Source organism: Chironomus tepperi, unplaced genomic scaffold (assembly GCF_022539635.2).
Source record: "Chironomus tepperi strain 1889 unplaced genomic scaffold, CSIRO-AGI_Ctep_v1 contig_93, whole genome shotgun sequence".
NCBI classification, from domain to species: Eukaryota; Metazoa; Arthropoda; class Insecta; order Diptera; family Chironomidae; genus Chironomus; species Chironomus tepperi.
This window is the reverse complement of record NW_027226215.1, coordinates 910886-933819: the sequence shown is the minus strand read 5'-3', so window position 1 is coordinate 933819 and position 22934 is coordinate 910886. Positions and strand designations below refer to the sequence as shown.

At 32.7% G+C, this 22934-nt stretch overlaps 1 protein-coding gene across 1 annotated transcript in view; it reads right to left on the bottom strand.

Moving 5' to 3' along the window:
- Window positions 1-10: 10 nt before the first annotated feature.
- Window positions 11-22934, bottom strand: part of LOC139087050 (voltage-gated potassium channel subunit beta-2-like) — a 31390-nt gene continuing 8466 nt past the window's right edge. Inside the window, exons 2-8 of the mRNA XM_070635743.1 lie at window positions 10913-11256; window positions 8732-8793; window positions 2556-3008; window positions 2413-2448; window positions 788-831; window positions 452-715; window positions 11-298 (exon numbers count right to left, since the gene is read on the bottom strand). Coding sequence (XP_070491844.1) covers window positions 11-298; window positions 452-715; window positions 788-831; window positions 2413-2448; window positions 2556-3008; window positions 8732-8793; window positions 10913-11019 — 1254 coding nt within the window. The 5' untranslated portion in view covers window positions 11020-11256. The remainder of the gene's footprint in view (window positions 299-451; window positions 716-787; window positions 832-2412; window positions 2449-2555; window positions 3009-8731; window positions 8794-10912; window positions 11257-22934) is intronic.

The following is a 22934-nucleotide window of genomic DNA, read 5'->3' as shown; positions in this document are numbered from 1 at the left end:
TCAGCAGGACTCACCTAAGCGCCAAAGTCGACACAGGTAGTGGTCGTACCGGCTTATTATCAATAATCTTTTCAATCTCCAACATAACGGGTGGCGATAGACGAGGAAGTAATTGAAGTGCTTGTAAATTTGTGTGAAGTTGTTCAGTGCTTACAGCACCAATAAGTAAACTCTGTACTGGTTCGTGCTTTAAAGACCATGCAATTGAAAGTTGTGTAAGTGAACATCCCAATTTCTCTGCCAATAGACCGAGTTCGCGTAGTTTTTCACAATGTCTTCTCGTCTCATCCATACGATCCTTAAGACGGAATCAAGAAGATGAAGAAAAGGAAATGAAAAATTGTCAGATTGTTGAGCCAAGAAATGAAAATTAAAGGAATGTTCATTTTGGGACAAAGGCATAATGAGAACTGAAGCGAAAAGATAAAAAAAGATATTTATATTTATGTACCTCCTTATTCAGCTCATCCTCAGTCCACGAGTAGCTTTGACTTTTATTTCTTAGCGATCCTTTTGTTGTGAACATCAGACGTTCATTGTTCTCCGAGAGGCTCATGGAAAGTGGACCCCAGGCCATTAATCCAACACCAATTTTGTTGTACAATTCCGGCAAAAAAAGTTCTGCTTTTTCACGATTGAACATGTGATATTCAGCCTGCTCGACAATTGGCGTCACACAATTAAATTGACGACAGTTGCTATATGCTTCCATAATCTAGTAAATGGATTTATTTTTAGCATCAATTCTTCATTGCAGTAATTGAAGAATGTTTGGCAAAAATTTTACCTCTACATGGCTCCATTTGGCAGTTCCCCAATATAGGCAATAACCTAGATATGATGATAATAGGATAAAAGCTTTATATATTTATTGTGGATGTAAGGAAATGAATTATGTAAAAAAGTTTCTTATGGCAGTAAATTTGGATCTCTTTTTTTGCTTCACAATTCATTTGTGAATTTAAATTTTAAATGCACAAAAATAGGCATGGCACAATGACTCACGTTTCAAATAAATTATGGCTAAATTTGATCTAAATTTATGTAACGAATGTGATTGATATGGAAGTTATATATATCAATAGTTCTCATATGGGAATATTATTTGAATGTCAGCATACTAAGCTAATATCATTACATGATTAATACTTGGAACATATCCAGGGGGAGGAGCAAATCCTCAGAAATTAGGGTTTCTGAAAAACGGCATTTTTAAAAAACGGCCGTTTCCGTTTTTTTCTGAAAAACGGCCGTTAACGGGTCCGTTTTTTTAATGGAAGGGAAACAATACGTTGCATTCAAATTGAAGTCCTTTTTGATTTGCCTTGATATGTACATGAAAAATTTACTTCTAAAAGTATACCGCAGGCCAAAAAAATTGACGAATATTAATTTTCTTAGTTTAAATTATTATTTAAAAATTTTTTTGAGTCGAAAAATTAATAAAATTTTTGAAAATTTTCCAAAAATTCAGAGGAAAATTCAGATTAAAAAACGGAAAAACGGCTAGCAAAAAACGGCCGTTTTCCGTTTTTATTTTTTCGAAAAAACGGCCCGTTTTCCGTTTTCGTTAACGGCATCAGAAACCCTACTCAGAATAGAATAGCACGGTAAGCACGGCACGTGATTCCTTGACTGCACCGTGATGGCTGATTTTGACTAAATATATTGTGACAAAAAAATACGTCAAATTGTGCTTCGTCGGTCCTTTTTCGAGGAAAAGCCTATTTAAAATGTTTGCGGTCCCTACAATAAGGTTCAAATCTTTCAAATAATTCCTGAATGCGTTCCTGATTAGAACTATTTAAAGCAGTGTTGTCCAAACTTTCTTTTGTCACGATACATTTTGATGGTAAGCCACGACCAACAAATCACGCGATTCATGACATTTTCAAGAAATTTTGGCGGCACTCTTGAGTTCCGAGACACACTGTTTGTACAACACTCCCTAGCAGACAAAGAGGATGCTTTCGAGAGCTTATACATCATAAATATACTAGTTGAGCATGCTCATGAGCGTTGCTCTCAGTTTACTCTGATCTCGAGAGAAGTTCTTTGTCTGCTATGTGAATGCCTATCCGTACATAAACTTATAAAGTCAATTGTTTGATGTCATTTGTTACTCAAGTTAATATAAAAGACATTTGAATTTTTTCACGTTTAGCATATTTACTAACAAGAATTTCCATTAGACTCCCGCAAGAAGCTACATCTTCTAAGAAAAATGGTAGAAAATTCCACAACATAATATTCATAAGAGTGAGGAGGAAATCCTCATTACAAAAATAATATTCAAATCTTTCAAGTATAAGATTAGTCAGATTACTTCCAAAAATCCGATTCAGCCATAAAAAAACTCAAATCTGATCCCACACAAGTCTTACTTTATAAAGAACAAAAAGAATCTCATACCTTGATTGATAACATAATTCATTGCTCGTATCATTTCTGTCATAATGAACATGAAGATGATGAAAAAAAAAAGACAAGAAAAAGCTCAATAAATTTAAAGAAAATTTTCATCATTGTCATATCCCGTGATGAGTAAAAATTACCTTCCATAGGACACATGGAGTCTGCCTTATGAATCAAAATAATATCTATATAGTCGACCTGTAGTCGCTGCAAGCTGGCCTTGACACTTTCAATAATGTGCTTACGTGACAATCCACGCTCTTCCGACTTTGTGCTCCAATAAATTTTCGTTACAATAATGTATGTCGTTCGCTTCCAATTGTATTTCTGAATGATTTTGCCCATTTCAATTTCTGCTCGAATGCCCGAATGTGCCTCTGACAGGTCGAAGAGATTAATTCCATTATCGGATGCAAGCTTTATTACCGATTCAGCTTGTTCACTTGATACATTTGGACTAAATATTGACCATGTTCCTAAACCTACATTACTGCAACGGAGGCCACTTTTACCTAAATTTTTATATCTTAAGCCTGGTGTGGGTGTTGTCGTTGGACGTATTGATGAATTTATTCCGTAACTATATGGATGACCTTAGAACAAAAATGAGAAGAAAAACATATAAATTTTCATGAATCATTTAGACATTTACAGTTGTATGCTGAATGGAATGGAATGAAGAAGACAATTTTTCATTCATTTTTCATCTCCTTTTGTTTTTATATATCACAATGGATATCTATATAGATAAAACAATAGATATGGATTATATGGTATTCAGAAAATATGAAAACGTAATATTTAAATGTTTCAACAAGGGTAACAATGTGCTTTAGACATGTGAAATATCACGCTGGGAAATGATAGATTTTTACTGTAACTGAACATTTATTTGGATATCATGAGCACATCATGTGCATTCAATTGAGCAGTTTATTTATTCAAATAAAATGCTTGATTTGGATAATAAATTTTTGATGCGATTTGGAACATTCGGGAGGAGTTGAATTATCTGAAAATGCTGAATTCACGTTAAAGTGCAATTTTCCTTGTATATCGAATGCATTTTTATGTCCTTATAACTGTTAGTAACCTCTAAAAGTTTTAATCACGTTCAAAGACACTTGGATTTAATTTATTGCTCTAAATGTCAACTATTTCTTGTATTATATTAAAAGTTTAAGTTGTTTTTGCTTAGTTGTTAATGAATAGAAGATAAATTTTGAAAAACTAGTTGCTAACACTAAAGTTTTATGTAAGATATTGCTTAAAGGACGTTAACATACTACATTTGTGAGATAATTCGTGAATAAATAGCACAGTTGCAAATGTAGTCATTTCTAATGCGACTTTTAGGATTTACAGTTAAAAATGGTTTAAAGCTTAAAGTCGACTCAAATTTTATAGGAATTCGTATATTTAGTGATATCAGGGAAAACTACCCACTTGACATTTGGTCATCTTCTAAGTCAGATTTCGACTTCTTCTATTCCTCAGAGAAACTGTGATAGATACGTATTTAGGAATTGATGTAAGGGGTGGGTTTGATAATGTGAATATCTCTGATCGGAACATGTTGAAATTGTTTTCTTTTAAGCGCCTTTCAACGATACATCATTGGAAAAGTAAGGAGGGCATAGAAAATCTTTAATTTGTTTATGGCACTTTGCTGTAAAGTCGGATAAACCCCGATACTTCAGATATACAAATATTCGAGGAACAAATCGTAGAAAGTGAGATCGATCCCACTCGAATCCGTTACTTGGAATTATACTTAGAAACCTAATGACAAACACTTAACGAAACAATCAAATCTGCCAAAGTCATGCCTCATCACCTTGGCGGCAACATTTCAATGTGTTGCCATCGTGATCTTCTATCCCTGATTAAAGCCAATTGTCAATCTGAGCGATACCTCAGTAATTGAACTTTTGAGATTATATGTATTAAACTTGTATTAAACTGACTGAGAATTACTTGATATGCAATTCTAATTTAGCTTTACAATCCCAATTTTTTCACATTACGTGCAAATTTTATTGCATCGTCCCGTATTAAAACTATTTGAAAATTTTCATGAATTAAGTCATTCAGGATATTAACAAGTTTAATTAGAATTTTATTAGTTATTAAATCCAACAAATTGAACCAATTCATCCAAATGTGAATGATCCAATGAAAATCAATTAAAACTTTCATTCTACGAGATATATTGATTAATTGGAAATATATTGGATGATTTGTTTTGCACTACGTTAGTTCCTGATGAGTTTTATGTGTTTGGCAAACAAATTATAGTGTTATGTATTAAAGTACTTTTTTTTTGAATTGGTTTATATAAATTTTTAATGGATGTGTATAAAAGTAATTGCTGTTGAGAATCGAATGAGTTAACTCTATATGATGAGATAGACAATAGCTGAGGGATTAAAAGTTTTAAAAGGGATGATTTTAGAAAAGAATTGAGTTTGTGCGAGAGGAAGTATTAAATGTCATAGATTGGACTTTGGAGAATCTAAGAATTCATTGTTTATTTTGAACATAAATGTGCTTTAATTCTCAGCAGTCATATATCAACAAATTGAAATCAATAATTTCTTATAATCAATAATCGTTGATCTTGTACAAATTTTGTATTGATTTTCAGCATCCGGATAGATGCATTGACATTGCCATTAATGGTCAACATTGAATTTTTACCGGAAGGTATGATTTTTTGTCATATTTTACCGAACATAGTGTGAATCGAACCAACAAACTCATGATATAGTGAAAAAGATTTGCGGTCCTTACCATTCGACCAAAGAAGTTTTATTTTCGCACTGCCAGATAAATAGCTCCATACCCCACTATGCTCAGGTACCATCTAATAGCCTATTTATCAATCATTACCAAATTCTGAATATATCCTACGAGTATATCCCACACTAAGGAGTTCAGTTTGTGTTTAAATTCTAATCATCTCTTCGACAGGCACACATTGAAATGTTACCATCACAGCCACGAGTCGGCAAGATATTTACTAAGAATCAATTGACAAATTTCACTGTTTTCGTCATGTCGCCTTGTTAACAGAATTTCAATATGTGTCAATCGGGCTCAATACTATTAATAACTCTAAGATATCAATCCAAAACAAAAAACCGGAAGGACAACTTTCATATGAATTGTGATGACATTTTCTTAAAGAATCTATATACATATCTTGATATGAGGATATCGCCCGCAGGAATTAAAAATCCTTTCCTTAAAAAATCATCCAGAATATTGTTAGTAATCAATCATCCTTGAAAATGATATAACAACAACAAAAGGACACACTTCATTTACAGAACGTAAGGTACATTTTAAATCTACAATTCCCTCTAACAGACATGCTATAGGGATGAAAAACTACAATCACAAAATCAACCAGTTATCTAAAGGATGTTGATGTCGTACAGAAAAAATAACAAAGCTTCCTTTTTTCAATACGTTTCAAATGATAATGAAGAGTAGAAAAAAGTCTTTCAAATTTGCCTCAAAAGAGCTCTGAATGATTTTTCTTTTCCTTTCTTTTGCTGCCAACAACAAGGAAAATACATTTCCAAAGAGATGCCGAATGTAATGAAATTGACCTATTTTTATTAAATTATCATAACAAATAAGCAGCACCTTTGTTATGATTAAATAAAATCTTCATACAATTACGGACTTTTGGCAACATTCCTTCCTTTATTTGATCATCATCATCACTATAATATTTTCTTATGTTTTCCTTCTTATTCCCTATTTCGTTTCATCCGGTTCTTTTTTTTCATGATAAAACTTCTTCTTCATGTAAATAATCCTATGCCAATAAAATAAAAAGTTTTGCTTCTGCAACTTTAGTTTTTTGTCATTATTTTAGTTGAGCGTAGTTTTGTGAGAAATGGCAAGGAGAGGAGCATTGTCGTCATAGAGTCGTAATGGCTGATTCTACAACGTTATTGTCATGATGACTACATTAATAGCGTCATCGTCATGATGTGTCACTCGGGTACATAACCTCAAAAACCTTTTTTAGACTTTCCACGTTTTTAATTTCCTGAATTTTTTGACGCAGGCAAACATCATTTATGTACAAACTTCATGGTTAAATCGGTTCAAAAGCTTTCATATCGCTAGTCCCGGAAATCATGAGTGCTAAGTAAGCTGGGCTATGACTTGAGGCTTCAACAAATTTAGCCTGGCAAAAAGTATTGTCCGTGCCTAGGTATTGCCTTCGTCTAAGAAAGCCTACAAGAAGGCAATTATTTGCTTTTTTATAAGTTGTGTCTAAATAAAGGCAAAAGCTACCAGGAACAAGTTAGATTCCTATTCAAAAGGCACCCATTTGACAACTCTGCATGCGACCTTTTCTAATCCGTGTGCTTTTCAAGAATAGATAGAAGTAATAGCTTTGATTTCTAAAATACTTGACATTACATTACATTTTTATATTAAAGCACATTACAGTATCACAAAGAGTAAAGCACAATAGAACAGATTTTACACAATTGCGTTTAATCCAGGATTATACCTTATAAGCTTTTACCAATTCCACAAAAATGCGTTAAACCGACTCTCATTCCCAAACATTCTTTATGTATATTCTCTTTTTCATTTATATGTTGAAACAATGTTTTTTGGTATATGCTTTATATTCAGGGGCCACATATGTTATTATAATACGGGTAAAAGGGATCATTTTAATAACACAAGAATCTAATAAGTCCGTAAAGTAAGAAACTTTCAAAATGATTTAAATTTTTATAGATAAAATCTCATTAATTAGTCAATAAATCTCAAGGAATTACAATTAAAAAGAATCCAATTCCAATAAATCACTCAAAAAAGGTAGACATGTAATTAACCGGAAATTTTTCTTTTTGACACAATTTTATATTGACAAAATCAATTTTGACATTATTGCTAGAGCTACACAATGAAGGGTAATTCGTAAAAGCTGAGAGACAACTTCTTAACTTTTTCTCATGCTTTGCAGACGGTTGAGACTGAATGAATGAAAAAGTTTCTTCTTCAAGATATTGTCAAACTTTTATTTTTTGGTTGATTTTATTTATAGAAAGAGTTTAATCTAAGTAATCAATAAAAGTCATGAAGAAAGGAATGGATGGAATGTGTTGTTGATAGGCATTGAATATTTTGGTAAATTTGTCAGTTAAATTGCTAAAGTTTTATGCAAAATTAATTGGAGCTTGTGGTGAATGAATTCAAAGAATTTAAGCGAAACTGGCATCATATTGGTCTTATATAGACTGTCACTGGAATTTAATACTATTAGTATAATGCCGCATTTGAAAGGGGAATTGAAAAAGCCGAAGGCTAACTCTGAAACAGACCAAATGTTAAGTCCATACCTTCTCGTGGTATTCCCTGTTATCACCAAATGCACCACTGGCGACTGAGTCCTGTGCCAGAATAATTCCTTAAGATGATTGATTTACGACTATTCAAACCCTGCTTGAACGATAGCAGCCCCCTTGAAAGAATGATAAGGTTTACAGCCTACCATCTCTGAACCCCACATGTTCAAAGAAAGCAACAGAATGCAAACAGGATTGCACTAAAAATGACGAACCTAAATTCCACATAGGAGCATAGTTACAGCAAGTAAGTAAGTCGAATTTGAATCCCGAATAGAACAGGTTGTGATTAATCGACCGTATATTGTCATACACGGATATGTCATACACTCGACTGGTTACAACCTGCTGTTCCACCTAAAAATCATTCACCTAAACCACAGATGTTCACAGAAGGATATGCTTTCTGAGACTAAAATTACAGAAAGACTGGTCAAGAATAAATACTTAACCTAAAAATACATAAGACTCAATTTTGAATCCATTTAGTTCTTATGCATTTTTGTGTGGGTTTCATGTAACATTTTATGAATGTTAAGCTTCAGAAAGAAAATATCCGACAAAAAAATTCATTATCCAAATCCTAAATGAAAATATTTGCATCTCTTATTCATAAATCTGAATATACTCAAACTATCCATGAACTTTGCCATATCCAATTTCTATTTTTATTAACTTTTAATCCCAATATTCCAAGTGACGTAAAAAAACTTTAAAAAGATCTGTCAATTACCATAAACAGCATGCATTTAACTTGTAAATTATCACTCTCTAAATGGCATTAAACCATCTGATATCAACATCGTTCCTTAATTCTTCATGTTATTGACATTATTTTACATCCATTCAGAATTTTTTCATAAAATTAGATGCCAAAGTTTTTTTCGCTCGCATTCATCCACACATTCATGTATTTGTTGTTTACTTACCATAATCTATTTGTGTATGTCCAGCAAATTCTTCCATACAGTCTAAAGATGCTATTGGACATCTGGTGTGTATTTTATGGTTGACATAATGAAATTTGATGTTGAAACAATTTGAGATAGAGCAAAATGAATTGGATATAAGACATTAGATTGAAACAATAAAGTTGAGTTGAGTCGTTGAAAAATATCGGACACTTATTGGATTAGATCTTGATGCTGTCAATTAATTACAGTAACTATGTTGATGCTTAAAACCAGTGTTGCAATCTGCCAGTTTTTCTGCAGAAGACAATTTCTTTATAAAGATTTTATCTGCGGAAGAAAGTTGTCTTCTTGCAGATAAATAAAATTGTCTTTCGGAAGATTGTGTCTTCCGGTAGATTTAATCTTCCGCAGACAACTGTCTTCCAGTAGACAAAAAAAAGTGTCTACAGGAAGACAGAATCTGCATGTAGATTTAATCTGCCGCAGAAAAATCTACCAAAAATTTCATTTTTTTGCAAAATCCCTAATTTAACAATATATTACCTATTAATTATGTACTATTAATGTCGGAAATCATCAATATTAATGTTTCAAAGCTTTTAAAATATTGTAGATCATTTAAAACAAATGTAAATAGAGAAAAACAACTTTTGAAATTCAAAATTTCGTTATTTTTTTTTTTTTACATTTGTTTTCGAACAATTTTGGATGAAAATGCCATATAAAATGGTTTTAAAAGGTTTAAAGCATTAATATTGTTGATTTCCGACATAAATAGTACATAATTAATAGGTAATATATTGTTAAATTAGGGATTTTGCAAAAAAATGAAGTTTTTGGTAGATTTTTCTGCGGCAGATTAGATCTACATGCAGATTCTGTCTTCCTGTAGACACTTTTTTTTGTCTACTGGAAGACAGTTGTCTGCGGAAGATTAAATCTACCGGAAGACACAATCTTCCAAAAGACAATTTTATTTATCTGCAAGAAGATAACTTTCTTCCGCAGATAAAATCTTTTGAAAGACAAATTCTGTGGAAGAATCTGCTGTCTTTGTCTTCGGCAGACATCTTCCATCACAACACTGCTTAAAACCTATCATTATGTGGATAAGTTTTAAATTTAAAACCCATTGACACATAACCGAAAGCTTCAATTTATCTAGCGGTAAAAAAAAGTTTTGAAAGCTTTTGGGTATTGAAACTTTTTTTTTGTCTGTCATACCCGAAACAGCCTGACTCTATTTTATTTATTTTGTGTTTTTAATCTGAGAAAAAACTTTATCATTGAATATTTAATAGGATTTTTTGTTTTATAAGCACCTTACAGTGACCGTGTGATTGGATTGTTTACAGTTACGCTATATTAAAGCATGTTGACTTGTGTAGCCATAGCTGTCAAGAATTGAGGAACATTTTGAGTTGTTTTTTTTGGAAACCTTTAATGTAACTTTAGACAATTGACGTGAATTTTGATGATTTTGGGCATTCGGTCTTATTGTCTGAAGATTTTGAAGTAAATTTAACTGTTTAGTGAAACACTACTGAGTTTTTAAGGTTCAGCTATAAGCAGTGATTGCGGCAATTGCATCAATACTTCTGTTCAGCAGGCAACAAGCAGGCAATCAATCCACTGCATTTCTAGTTATAAAACTGACATTTATGTAACTTGCCATGAAATGTTACGTTTATTACAAGACCTATGATCAGCTAATCACCGCCTGTTCCACTTGGAACTCAGTGTATTTAGAACATGAGCCAACAACATATCAAACCACAATTTAAGCCGTCCAAATGGATCGAAATTCGCCGTCACGAAGCAATCAGGACAATTTCGTTTCATACTGTTACTACATCTGGTCACCTGACTGCCTAACGTTGTCAATGTAGGTGTCCATATAGGTTACAATTATAAATCGAGGTTTAGAACCAATTAAGAAAGCTCTAGATATAGAAAGCACAAAAAACGGGGACTGAGCATTGTGATTTTACTGTGACTCTGTAATTTATTGAGATGTGGACCCATACAAAAGTCACGTCAGCCATAAACCTCTTTCTTGTGAATTTCCCACGCCACGTGCCTTTCTCAAAGCATCAACTATCTATAGTAAATCATTCAATTGTTTTTAATAAGTGTCCTAATATCCTTCGACCGAAAATAAATGAATAAGTAAAAGGGACAAAGCATTTATTATACCTATAAATCGTGACAGCATTTTTATCGTGTTCATTATGGTGATTGTGACTAGAATTGTTATTATTATCATTACCACTCGTGGCAATATTGCACATAACCAATGACATTGCTATTGCTGATGTTGATGCCCTTCTTCTTCTTCTCTCTCTCTTCGTCCGCTTCTATTATTACTGTTTTGTCGTTGAATTTTTACTCATAAATCTTCTATCTAATTTCGATTCTCGCGTATAATTCACTTTATATCCACACAAATGATTTTTTTTTCTTTGCTCGAATATTGTTATGCTGATGTAATCCGATGCTTCTCTATTTTCCTTTTTAATTTATTGTTAACAGTAAATTGTCTACAGATTTTAATGAAAATGTATATTTATCGCAATAAGAATCATGTCTTGTTGTGAATAGGAAAAAGGAAATTTATTCTTGCATTAAACACAAAAAGCTTTTGGTTGAAGGAAATGAACAAAAAAACTCCTTCTATTCTTCTTCCTGTTCACATTTACACAAAACATATAATTTGGTTTTATTATTCATTACAATTTTCGCTTTCTTGGAACTAGAATTTTTTATGAAAACGCAAAAAAAAAACTTATTCCGGTTAATAAACCTTAGCTCTTTTGATGATTAGATCTAAAACGGTGAAATGAAGGCTTTCAACTGCTTATTTCCTAGTAGGAAATAGAAACGGCACATCAATTAAGCTCTTTCAAATCACTTTTTTTTTTTACTTTTGTAGCTTTTTAAGTTTAATATGATTTCGAAAAATTTCAAATTTAATTTTAATGACTGACTGGTTTCGGGATTTTTTCTGTTTGTTAAAGCACAGCTTAGTTTAGAATATTCAGCTCTCAGTCATACGAGGGTTTTATTAACGGTTTGTACGAATTTCGGTGTTGTAATGAATCCCGAACAACACAAAATGATCATTCTGTCTAAAATACGATACCAGAATGGTGTGACTCTGACATGATACCGGCTGGTGACGAAGCTGAATACAGCATCAAGTCAAATTTACGCCGGTTTGGAATCATATTTTTAATTGTTTAACCGATTTGCGTTTTCGGGAATTACCTTGATTTTCTAAAGCTGGTAAACACACAATCTATATGACTTTATGTCGTTCTTGGCATTACTGAACTATGTACCATCGAGACTCTAGTTAATACAAGATACCTTAACCTAGCAATCCGTTATCCTTAAATTGAGGCTAAGAGACCCGGAGTCTATAAATCACAATTGATTTGTACGACCAACGAAGGGAGTAATTTTCCAAGAGAGCAAACAAGTGGATTTATAAATGCACGTATGTAAAGCACGTTAGTTCAAGTTTGAATTCTTGGCTTAAACTTTGTCTATTTGCTCACTTCTAGACGAAAATTCACTTTTCTCTGTAGTTAACGAGATATACAGGGTTAAATTTTGCAAAAAAAAAAAGTCATTCCTACTTCATACGAATGGATTATTTGATTTGCTCAGGGCTACATGTTGACAGAATTTGCTAGTGCAAACGAGATATCAAGTAATTTGAAAACAGACAAGAAATCTGCAATTCTTTGTTTTGTGAAATTGTTAGTTTGATTCCCTCTAACGACTTCATATCTCAATCCATACATTGTTATTAACATGACAAGATATCTCATAATGCTTATGGCATTTTCATTATTTAATACCGATTTTGAAAGCTCGTTATGAGCAATTTTGCTTTAAATTTTCATAAAGTTTAGAAAACTAGCTCACATTTTTTGCTGGAAGTTGAAAACTATGAAATGTAAAAAAATTGAAAATATATCCAAATAGAAATTCTAATGCTTCAGCTTTGAGCTGCAAAATACTTCAATCAAACATAGTATTTACTATTTCAATTCAAAAATATCAAATAAAATGAAATGCCAAAGGAATCATAGTAGGTAATTAATTGATTTAGAGCACTCTGAGAGACTTGAATCTGCATGTGAATGACACAAGATGAAAAAGAAATTTTTGCGCTTGCAATAAATTTTCAATTGCCTTTAGGACTGTGATTTTAATTTTGAATCGTTGTGATGGTGATATGCAGCAACAAATAAAATGCTTCAAAACATTGTCAAAAGAAGTGTCTGATGGTTGTTGAATGAAGGCGATTTCCATTCAAGCTATATTGTTTAACATTTTATCATTTAGGGACAATATTGTTCAAAGGAACAACGTAGCTTTCGGAATTTCCATTGTTTGACACAGTGATGAGCAACATATGTGCGCCGCAACACAGTGATGTAGCGCGAGATACTGATATGAAGCAATGCATCGATGTGCCGCAGCACACTGATGTGTCGTGTGACATAAAAGGTTGCACACCATTGATTCAAAGCAAAGCTCGTCCTTAAGCCTTCGGACAGGATCAATTTGCAAACTTCCATTTCATTCGTTAAATCAAAACAGACATGCAGGGAACACAAAATGTGAAATTCAAGTGAAATGTTCCATTTCTGGTTTTACACAAGTTTTACAACAATTTCCACCAACTTTTTGAAACTTTCAAAATGACATAAGCCTCAAAAATAAAGCCATAAACCATAAAATGTCGTTGAAATTTTATATTTCCATGAAATATTAAGTCAAGCAGTGACATCATGTAACTCAACAGAATCTAATTCATAATTCATGTTAATTAAAATTGAGGCAAGTTTTCAACATAATTTCGTAAGTCACAATTTTAGCTGGAATAAGTTACTAATTAAATATTTCATGTCATAAAAACAAGTTCCGAACACTAAAGCCGTCATGTTTTAATTTTTAATGACTGTGGTTGAAGCTTTAAAGTCCCTTTTTCCCACCTCACATTCGAGTCTATTTTTAGTCAATTTAGTTATCACAGTTAAGGCATAAAAAAGTGTTTTATTTCCAATCCTCGCAAGAGATTTTTTAATTTTTTCATCTTCCTTACCACTTAGTACTTATTCTCAATAATAATAAATGTAAAGGAGATGATGAATAGTGATGGGATATAGAAAAGGAGTGTTAAAGCACTAGAGCCTTTTGTTGAAATATAATATTTGCTGTCATCATCATCGTCAAAGAGGAAAAGAATGGCGAAGCACAAAGCGGTAATGTTTGCGATTGAGATCAAATGAACATAATATTTTCCCACTTTTAATTTCTCTTTTCCATCTCGCTTGTATGCATCTCGCTTGTTGAAGACGACAAGAAAAAAAAACTTGAGAACATCATGGATGAAGTGAGAGGAAGATTGACAGAAAGTTGAATGATATATAAGAGGAAGCAACAATTTCCTTCTTCTTATCTTTTATATATTTTTTTTGTTTGCTTCTTCCAGATGAATTTTTTAATTGTAATTAAAAAGGAAAATGTAATTTCTGTAGTAACTGATGGGTTTGGAATTTGTTTGTCTTACTTAAATGATGGCTCTCAAGGGTCAGACACTTGTATAAAACAATGTGATTTTTATAACTTTTATAAGTACTATACAGAGTTGCAATCTTTAGCAGATTCAACGGAAACAGCCAATCTGTTAGAGATCTCTTTAGTTTGCCACAGGTCAGACCTGTCACATGTCAAGACACATGCTTCAAAACACATGTAACAGGTGACAGTTTAAGATACTTATGACAGACCAAGAGACATGTGACAGGTCAGGACACATGTAGCAGGTTAAGACAGGTCAAGACAAAGACACACGCGACAGTTGATGAAACATGAGACAGGTCACGCCTGTGACAGATCAAATATATCTCCTTGACAACAGAAGCCTATCTGCATCTTTTGACAGAACCTGTCAGCTCTACCTATAATAGACACATGTCATCGCAATTCAGAATCAAATCGTTTGGGGCAATCTTAAAATCATGATTTTAGCCAAATATTCACAAATACATGATCAATTTCCTCATTTGATCCTAAGAATAATGATGATACTGGCAATCACATATGGTTACATATGTAGGTTATGTCTGAGTACAATGATATAACTTTCTATACCAATAATAGTAATTATCTCACAATTTAAACATGATAACAATGAATGATGTTGCTTGACAGAAAATTCGAAGCAATAAGTCACACAACTTCATTTGCAGCACGCCACAATATGTTCAACATTTGCCTTAAAGTCATCACGATAAAGAATGAATACAAAAAAAAAAGAATCCCATTCAGGTGGATAAACAAGTCATGTTGTGGATATAATGCAGTCTCACTTCAAAAATATTACGTAAAGCCCTGTGTAAGGATCAATGCCTGGGGTGTCATAATGCGATGGATTTTTAAAAACAGCTTTGATGACGGAATTACAGCTTTTCGACAGCAATTTAGCCATCATATTGATGACTTGAGGTGAAAATTGGCGCTTCAACATCTGTCGACGATTATTTTGATGTTCAAAAAGCTCAAATTTTTGGATTGATCGATTTTTCTAGCATAGAATAGAATTCAGGCATTTAGGTTTCCGCAAAACTTTCTATATTCAATTAGCTCAACATATAATGATACAAAATGTGATAATCTAACTAATGTTCCTTAACAAATGAGATTAAAAACAGCCCCAGAAAGTTTGAATACTCTCTCTTAATGAATAAAACTTTTCATGTTAAGCTTTTCTCGTATTTAAATGTTGTGTACGAGTTTTAAAGCACAAACAGCCATTGTTGTTCCTTCCATTTTAATATATGAAATTTACTCATATGGAAACTAATTATAGTAATTGTGTTATTGGATAGATTATTTCTTCATTTTATATTTAGGGGTCTGTTTGCTTATTCTGTAACGATCAACGTTATTAGTGCCAATCTTAACCAATGCTCCAATCCCTAAGATATGATTAAGTCTAAGTGAGTAAGGTCTTAGAGGCTGGGGGTAGGTTAAGATTGGTACTAATAATGTTGAGCTCAACACCAACCCCAAAGAGTTGGTTGGGATTGGTACTATGAAAGTTGAGCCCAAACTTAACCCCAAAGAGTTGGATAGGATGAATGGGCCCTTATCCAGCTCTTAGGGATTAGGGGGATGGTTAAGATGGGTACGTCAAATTCATTCGACACTATATTATGCAGGGAAGGAGACAGGGGCTTCAAAGTTCTATTTTTGCGTTACATAATGTGTGACTGTTCAACAATCCACGAATCATTATTTTTACACCATAAAACTTTACTGTACCTCCTTTAGATCTATATCTAAATTTTTATTTATAAATTTCTTCCTACTGAGCTTTCACGTAAATACCAAAAATGTATTTTAGGTTTGGATTTTTTATTTTACTAAATTTAGGTATTTTTCATTCAGAGATTTGGAAAGGCACTTAATGTCTATTGGTGTATGAAAAATGAACGAGAATATATATGAGAGGAATATACTTTTTTTTTGTTGTGAATTCAGGCGCAATTTTCATTTGTTTGTGTGCGTCGTATTGGAAATTTCCGGCTAGAAATGCTGAAAAACTGTACATACACGAGAGATCATTGCTATGGGAACAATTGGCATATTTTTTGAGAGGTTGAGACCTAGGAAAATTTCAGCATTTTTGATGAAAATTCTGAAGTAATTATCACTCACAGTTCATTTTAATGCCTTGTTTGCTAGCCAAAATTACACATTTCAATGAGTTCTATGTTTAGCAATGTTTTTCAAATTGCAATTTACCTAATTAAAAATTGCGCAGTGTGAAATGTAAAGTCACGACTTACTGTCAGAACATCTGTGACTAGTAATAGTATCCAGTGGAAAATGTTTCAGCTTGATGAATTCGAAACATTATTTTGAGTATAATTTGCTTTAAAGCAAAAGTTTTGTTAAAGTTATTCATGCGGAATTTGAGAAAGTTAGAACTAATATTTTTTAAATGAGTTTATATTGAGGAATAAACAACTTGATGAGTTGTTACTTTAATTTTGAACAATACAAAAATGAGAATTCTCCGTCATGGCTTCGGAAAAGTTAATATTCAGGATCATTAAGGGTTGTGTCTCCGTTTATGTTCTGTCTAAGTCAATATTTCATTTTATTTGAGATTCTGTCTCGTTCAAGGCTCCGTCAAGACACCGTCTTTATCTACGCCAATACAACTTCCTTGTCGCTGTCAAGTCATCGTCTTCGTCTTTGTCTCCGTCAAGACACCGCCTTCGTCTCAGTCCAGTCACCGTCTTTATCTCAGTCAAATCAACGTCTTCGTCTTCGTCAAGTCACCGTCTTTATCAAGGTGTCATCCACGTGTGACCTTGATACACATAGTGTTGATAAATGAATATGTATCTAAGGTATGTATTGTTTACTATATAAATCCTTGTTGACATTTGGCTCAATGCCACAGATTCTACTCTACCACAACATCATATGAACTTTATAACATGCCTCAATCACAAAGCGAACATTTCTTAATTTAGCATCAAATATCAACTCTCAAATCTTTATATTACTCGTAGAAACAAATTAATTAACTTCCAAACTTGATTATATCAAACGAATCAATGTATCATGACTTAAAAAGTTCATCAAATTACCAGAAAAAAATATAAAAATTTCCACTTAATGATCAGTAGCTTTTCATTCAGCATTTATGTGTAGGCAGTAAAGTCTGAATTTAATTTTGATTGATATGAAAAATTCAAACGATAAGTTTCGTTTAATGACTGAAAATATTCCTTTTATAAAAAATTTCTACATGCTGTCCATGTTAATACAGTACATGCTTATTAATTCGTAATCATTATTCTATTTCCAGGAGCTTAATTGAAATATTTACATGAATAAATTTATCAAAGCGTGTTGGCTTTTTGCGTTTGATTTATTTTCGCATCTACATGTAGCTACATATGAGGAACCAAAGGCAAAAATGAGGAAAATATACATGATGAAGCTTTCAAAAGCTTAACTGTAATACATATGATAAATCTATTAAAAGCATAATTGAATCTGACGATGCTAAATATATTTTTTTTTATCATTAAAGGCATCATCACCCGTAATAAGGAATTTCTGTTGATTACTTTTTATCATATTATAATGATAAAGTCTGCAATAAGACAATAAAGTTTGTCTTTTATTAAGAGAACATCCACAGAGAGATCGTATCATACATATATGTATATGAAAATATTCCAGGGATATTTAATTAAAATTCCTTAAAAAACCTTTTATGTGATGCTGAAAATGATATCAATGAGTATGAAGCTTTTGAGAAAACAATCAACGAGATGAGAACTTTTTTTTTCCAACCATAAACTTCTTCATTGCTTTTTGGTTCTCATAGTTTTATGAGAAATTTTATCAGATAGTCGAAGGTTTTTAATACTTGTGTGCTGCAAATCAGGGGGTTGATGATGAAATTTAAAATAAATTAAGTGATATTAAGAACGGTAACTGTAGTCAATCGTCAAAAAGCTTTAAGTTGAGACAGAAATATTGCTAGAAACAACATTTTGAGGGGAATTTTGGAATATTTATCAATAGAACGCACAAATTTAGGGAGATAGTAAGTTAAGAGCCATTTTAGAGGCAAGAGGAGAGGAGGGAAAAATATTGCAATTAGCTAGGTTTTTCCCTAATTCAGGTTGGGGATTGTGGAAGACGAAATATGACTCCGAAGCTGAAGCCAAGTGTCAAGCATATACCTTCTCGTTGAATTTCTTGGTATCGCTAAATACACCGCTGGTGATCGAGCTTTCAACCGGAATAAGAACATAAAAAAATAGAGTAAAAACCTAAGCAAAGCACCTTGTCAGACGGGTGGCAACCCCAGAGTCAGAATAGAGATGATAAGGCTTACAACCGACCTTCGTATATGATCAATTTGAACAAAGAAAGACACTAGGTTTTTTCATGAAAAAACTACCCCCATTTTTAGATTTCTCCTAAACTTCTATTAATAAACAATTTGTAAACAATATTAAATTTTTGTTGTTACTTCCGAAATCAATAACTCCCCAAACAAATTTATTGAAAATTTGTATTTGAAAGAAAGAAGACTGTACGCTTTGCTCACTGAAATGTTCCGGAAATATTATATTATTAATTACTTTTCCCAAGCCAAATTAATCACTTTGAACAGTTAATTACCAAAAAATTCACTAATGATCTTAATTAAAGACGAATATATAAGATTAGAACTGAAAATTTTTCTTTTAAGGACGTTTGGTTGTTACGTAACACCAAAATTGGCAGTTTTGAGTATTTTTTAATTGTTTGGAAACTCAAAAGTTTCAACATGCCTTAACAGAAAGTGAGCATATGCACCTAAATAAGGGTGCTCATGAAAATACTCAATCAATATAATTAGGCAGCATGCTCAATTATATTCCGAACCAACGACTTTGTTCTGGAGCATAAACGGATGTCGGTGTGTTGACAGAAGGAGAATCACTTGGTTGTGCAGCCGTAGAGAAGGAGGCAGAGCAACAAAAAAAAAGAAACTGGCAGAAATAGCCTTTTTAGCCAGGAACGAAAATCTGTTCAACCGCTTTATTAAAGCCTTATAGTTGACCAGTAGAAACAAATCATCATCATACTCAATTTTGTGAGTAAACACATGAGCATACTCCATGTCTGTTCAGGTTGTAGGCTAGCAAACGCAGGACCCCCTTGAATTACGTAATAAGCGTATGACCCCTGTACTTGAAAGTCGTTAACTAATTTAGATAATTGAATCAAACCACGACATCCACTGAGTTTCAACAAATATCCCCAATCAAATAAATTTGATAACTTTATTAACATCATTATAACAGCAAGTTGCTAAGTCTTTATAAGTACAAGAAAAAAAATCCTATGAACTAATTTATTATCAACCCATTCATAAGCTCAAAACTTAAAGGTTAAGCACCACTCACATACACATGTGTTGAAATAGAAAGGAAACATATTTATACAGAGAATAAGAGTCAACAACCAAGGATGATGTAGATGGAAAAATATTCCAAATAATCTGCACAAATCCCACTCAACTTATTCATTTCTGATTTAAATTATAAATAAATAAAAGTGACAGAGGAAAAGAATGATGAGTATGAGTTGGAAGCTAAAAGGTAGAAAGAGCAAAAAAATTGTCATGGAAATTGAATTTTATAAGCTAGTTGGTATGGGATAATGATGATAAAACAGTATAGATATGAATCTGGTGATAAATATAAGATGGACAGATGGTAAAGTTAGTGTGAATAATACACAGAATGTAAATATTGAATATAAAAATTGTGAATGGTCCGCAGAAGCTCAAAAAAAATTAGATTTTTTGTGTCAACATAATTTTGATACTTCCAGCCTTACAGCGGTCAATGGTAAGATGTTGTAATAAAAACAAGGAAAAAGGACATGAAAAAAAATTACAAAAGTCCTCGTGTTATTAATCGAGGGACTTAAGCGCATTTTTGTCCCAGCGATCAATAATTGATTAATAAATCACTTCCAGACCTCAAAACCAAAATCTAGTAGGATTCAGGGCACTTCCTAGCCCACGAAACGAGATCCAGTAGGATCTCCAGAACTTCCAGAACTTCAAAACGAGATCCAGGAGGATCCAGGTCACTTCCAGGCCAAAAAAACAAGATCCATATATATCTTCCACAAATTTAAGAACTTCATCCCTTAACGGATTTTCATAATTCAAACCTCATAACGGTCAAAAAAAATTCAAACATTATTCAGTAAACACTGTTAAAACATCGAAAAACATTGAAGAACACTGGAAAACAATGAAAAAACGTGTTGTTGTTTTTGTTATTGTTGTATATGAAAATGAAAAATTGTTAATTATAGCATTTATGTGTTGATTTGAAACTTCTAAATGACCGATAACCCAATAACTCGATGGAACTGAACTATTAAAACAATCTTGAGCTTTCTACGATGTCTAGTTTTCGAGATCTCGATCACAGCCGACCGAACGAACAAAGTGTCTTACTAAGCTACCTTTTTGAAAAAAATTTCAAAAATGCGCTAAAAATTGAGCCGGAGAATTCTAACAAGGATAAAATCAAGTCTCATGACTCAACTTCCGGCTAAAGCAGTGTTGGGCAACCTTTTATTTTTTAAGGGACACCTTTTTAGCAAGCCTTGATCAAAGTCGCACACAGCATACGTTTCATGGCACTTGAGCGGCATACAAATGTACCGCAACACACAAGTTTCCCACCCCTGGACTAAAATAAACAAAGAAAAATTCAAAAATAGCATTTTAAGACATTCTTTATACTTTATTTAAGTTGCTGAACTGGAAAATAAAAAGTTAAGGAAGCTCATTATGAGTTTTTAATGGAATACAAATTTAATAAAAGAGACTCAAAAGAATGTTTTTTATGAGACGAAAAGCATTCTCGCTTTTTATTCCCTTCTATTGTAGTCAAGTGCCACTTGACATTATTCATGAATGAACCATCCATTTCTGTGGCATCAACGATGAAGAAAAAAGAAAATCACAACATGAAAATGATATAAAAGTTACAGAGATTTTTGAATTTTTTCTGCGTTGCTATGGAATTTTTTTGTGTTTTATCTTTTTTTTTGCTACCTCAAAAAATGGATGGTTGTGCTTAAAGTTACCGAAACTTAGTCAGTGGGAAAAGTTTTATGTAAGCAGAGATAATGTGCAATGAATGTTGGTAGCAATGAGACCAAAAAAATCCTGTATAAGTTAAGCATATTTGTATAATGTAGAGGGTAAAGAGTATTAGGCTCATAAATTATGAATTGGATGTGACGCATTGTCGTTGATTGAAAATATCAAAACTTTTGATTAAACTTTATTTTCAAGGATTTTAAGTACAAAGAATATAAAATTTTGGAGCTTGTGTCTCGTGACTACATGATTTTTAATGTTAGGTTCTAAAATTGACATGAAATCCTCATTGGAACTTTGCACACTTATATTGACTCATGTCAGTCTCATGTCAGCCGAGCGGATACTTTGACTAGAACCAAGTTGTGTCTGCTTATTCAATAACTCGCATGTGACAGCCAAGTTGCCATCATTTTAAAGCGGTATTTGCTAGTGATTCCACACAATAGTTAGTGAGTCCAAACCCGATTCGGACGACTTGTTAATGTCAACTCGATAACCAAACGGTCACTATAACTGGAACCAAGCGAAGTCCGCTTTGTATTGACAGCCACTTGGCAGTCACATGCTTTTTAACCAATTCAATTATGAGCATTTTCAATATTGGCTTATAACCACAGAGTTTTCAATGCTTATCCATCTATAAACTATGCTCTTGACCTTGCAAGTACAACTAAGTCCTATTAATAAAACTACGCCTCAAAACACAAATAAGCACAAAACAAATGACTAATTAGATTTAGAATATCAATAACAAAAAGTCAATGTATCGATTAAACAAAGAAATCCAAAGAAAAACAAGTCTTGTAAAAAGCAATTCGCCTGAGGACAAAACGTCACTTTATATTCAAATCTATCCAAAGCGATTACATAGAGTACTTTACAAAACGAAGATAGTCTTTATCAAAAAGCTTTCCTTTTTCCTCTCATTCTTTTACCTCTCTCAAGTTTCAGCTAGTAGAAAAAAAAGCTCAAATTTCAGAATAAACAGATAAATGATTGACAAATAGAAGCAGAGGCTTTGATGGATATTTAGACATGGAGTAGGGGAAGCGGTTTGAATTGTGTAGGAGTTTTTGGGATTTTTGCTTCAAAAAACTATAGCAATTTGAAGGATTTGGTCCAAAAATGGGAGGAAGGTGGAATGAACCCTAAAACCCCCCATGGATACGCTCCCTGTATAAGTGAGAATATATTTACATTCTTCAAGTTGTTGTTGTTGTTGTTATTGTCATTATATTTGAGTTTCACAACATAACGATATTTTCCTCATTTTTTATTATTCATATGAACGATAGCTCGGATATGTATATGCATAAATAGTCAAATTAAGGAAAGAATAATAAAAGTTTTGTATGTACATACAAACACGTACTTTATGAACATAGAAAATATAATAAAGAAAGTAGATGAAATTGTTTATTTGTTTACAAATGTCGGAATATGTGACATACAGTAACATGCCACACATGTGCATGTGTGCGG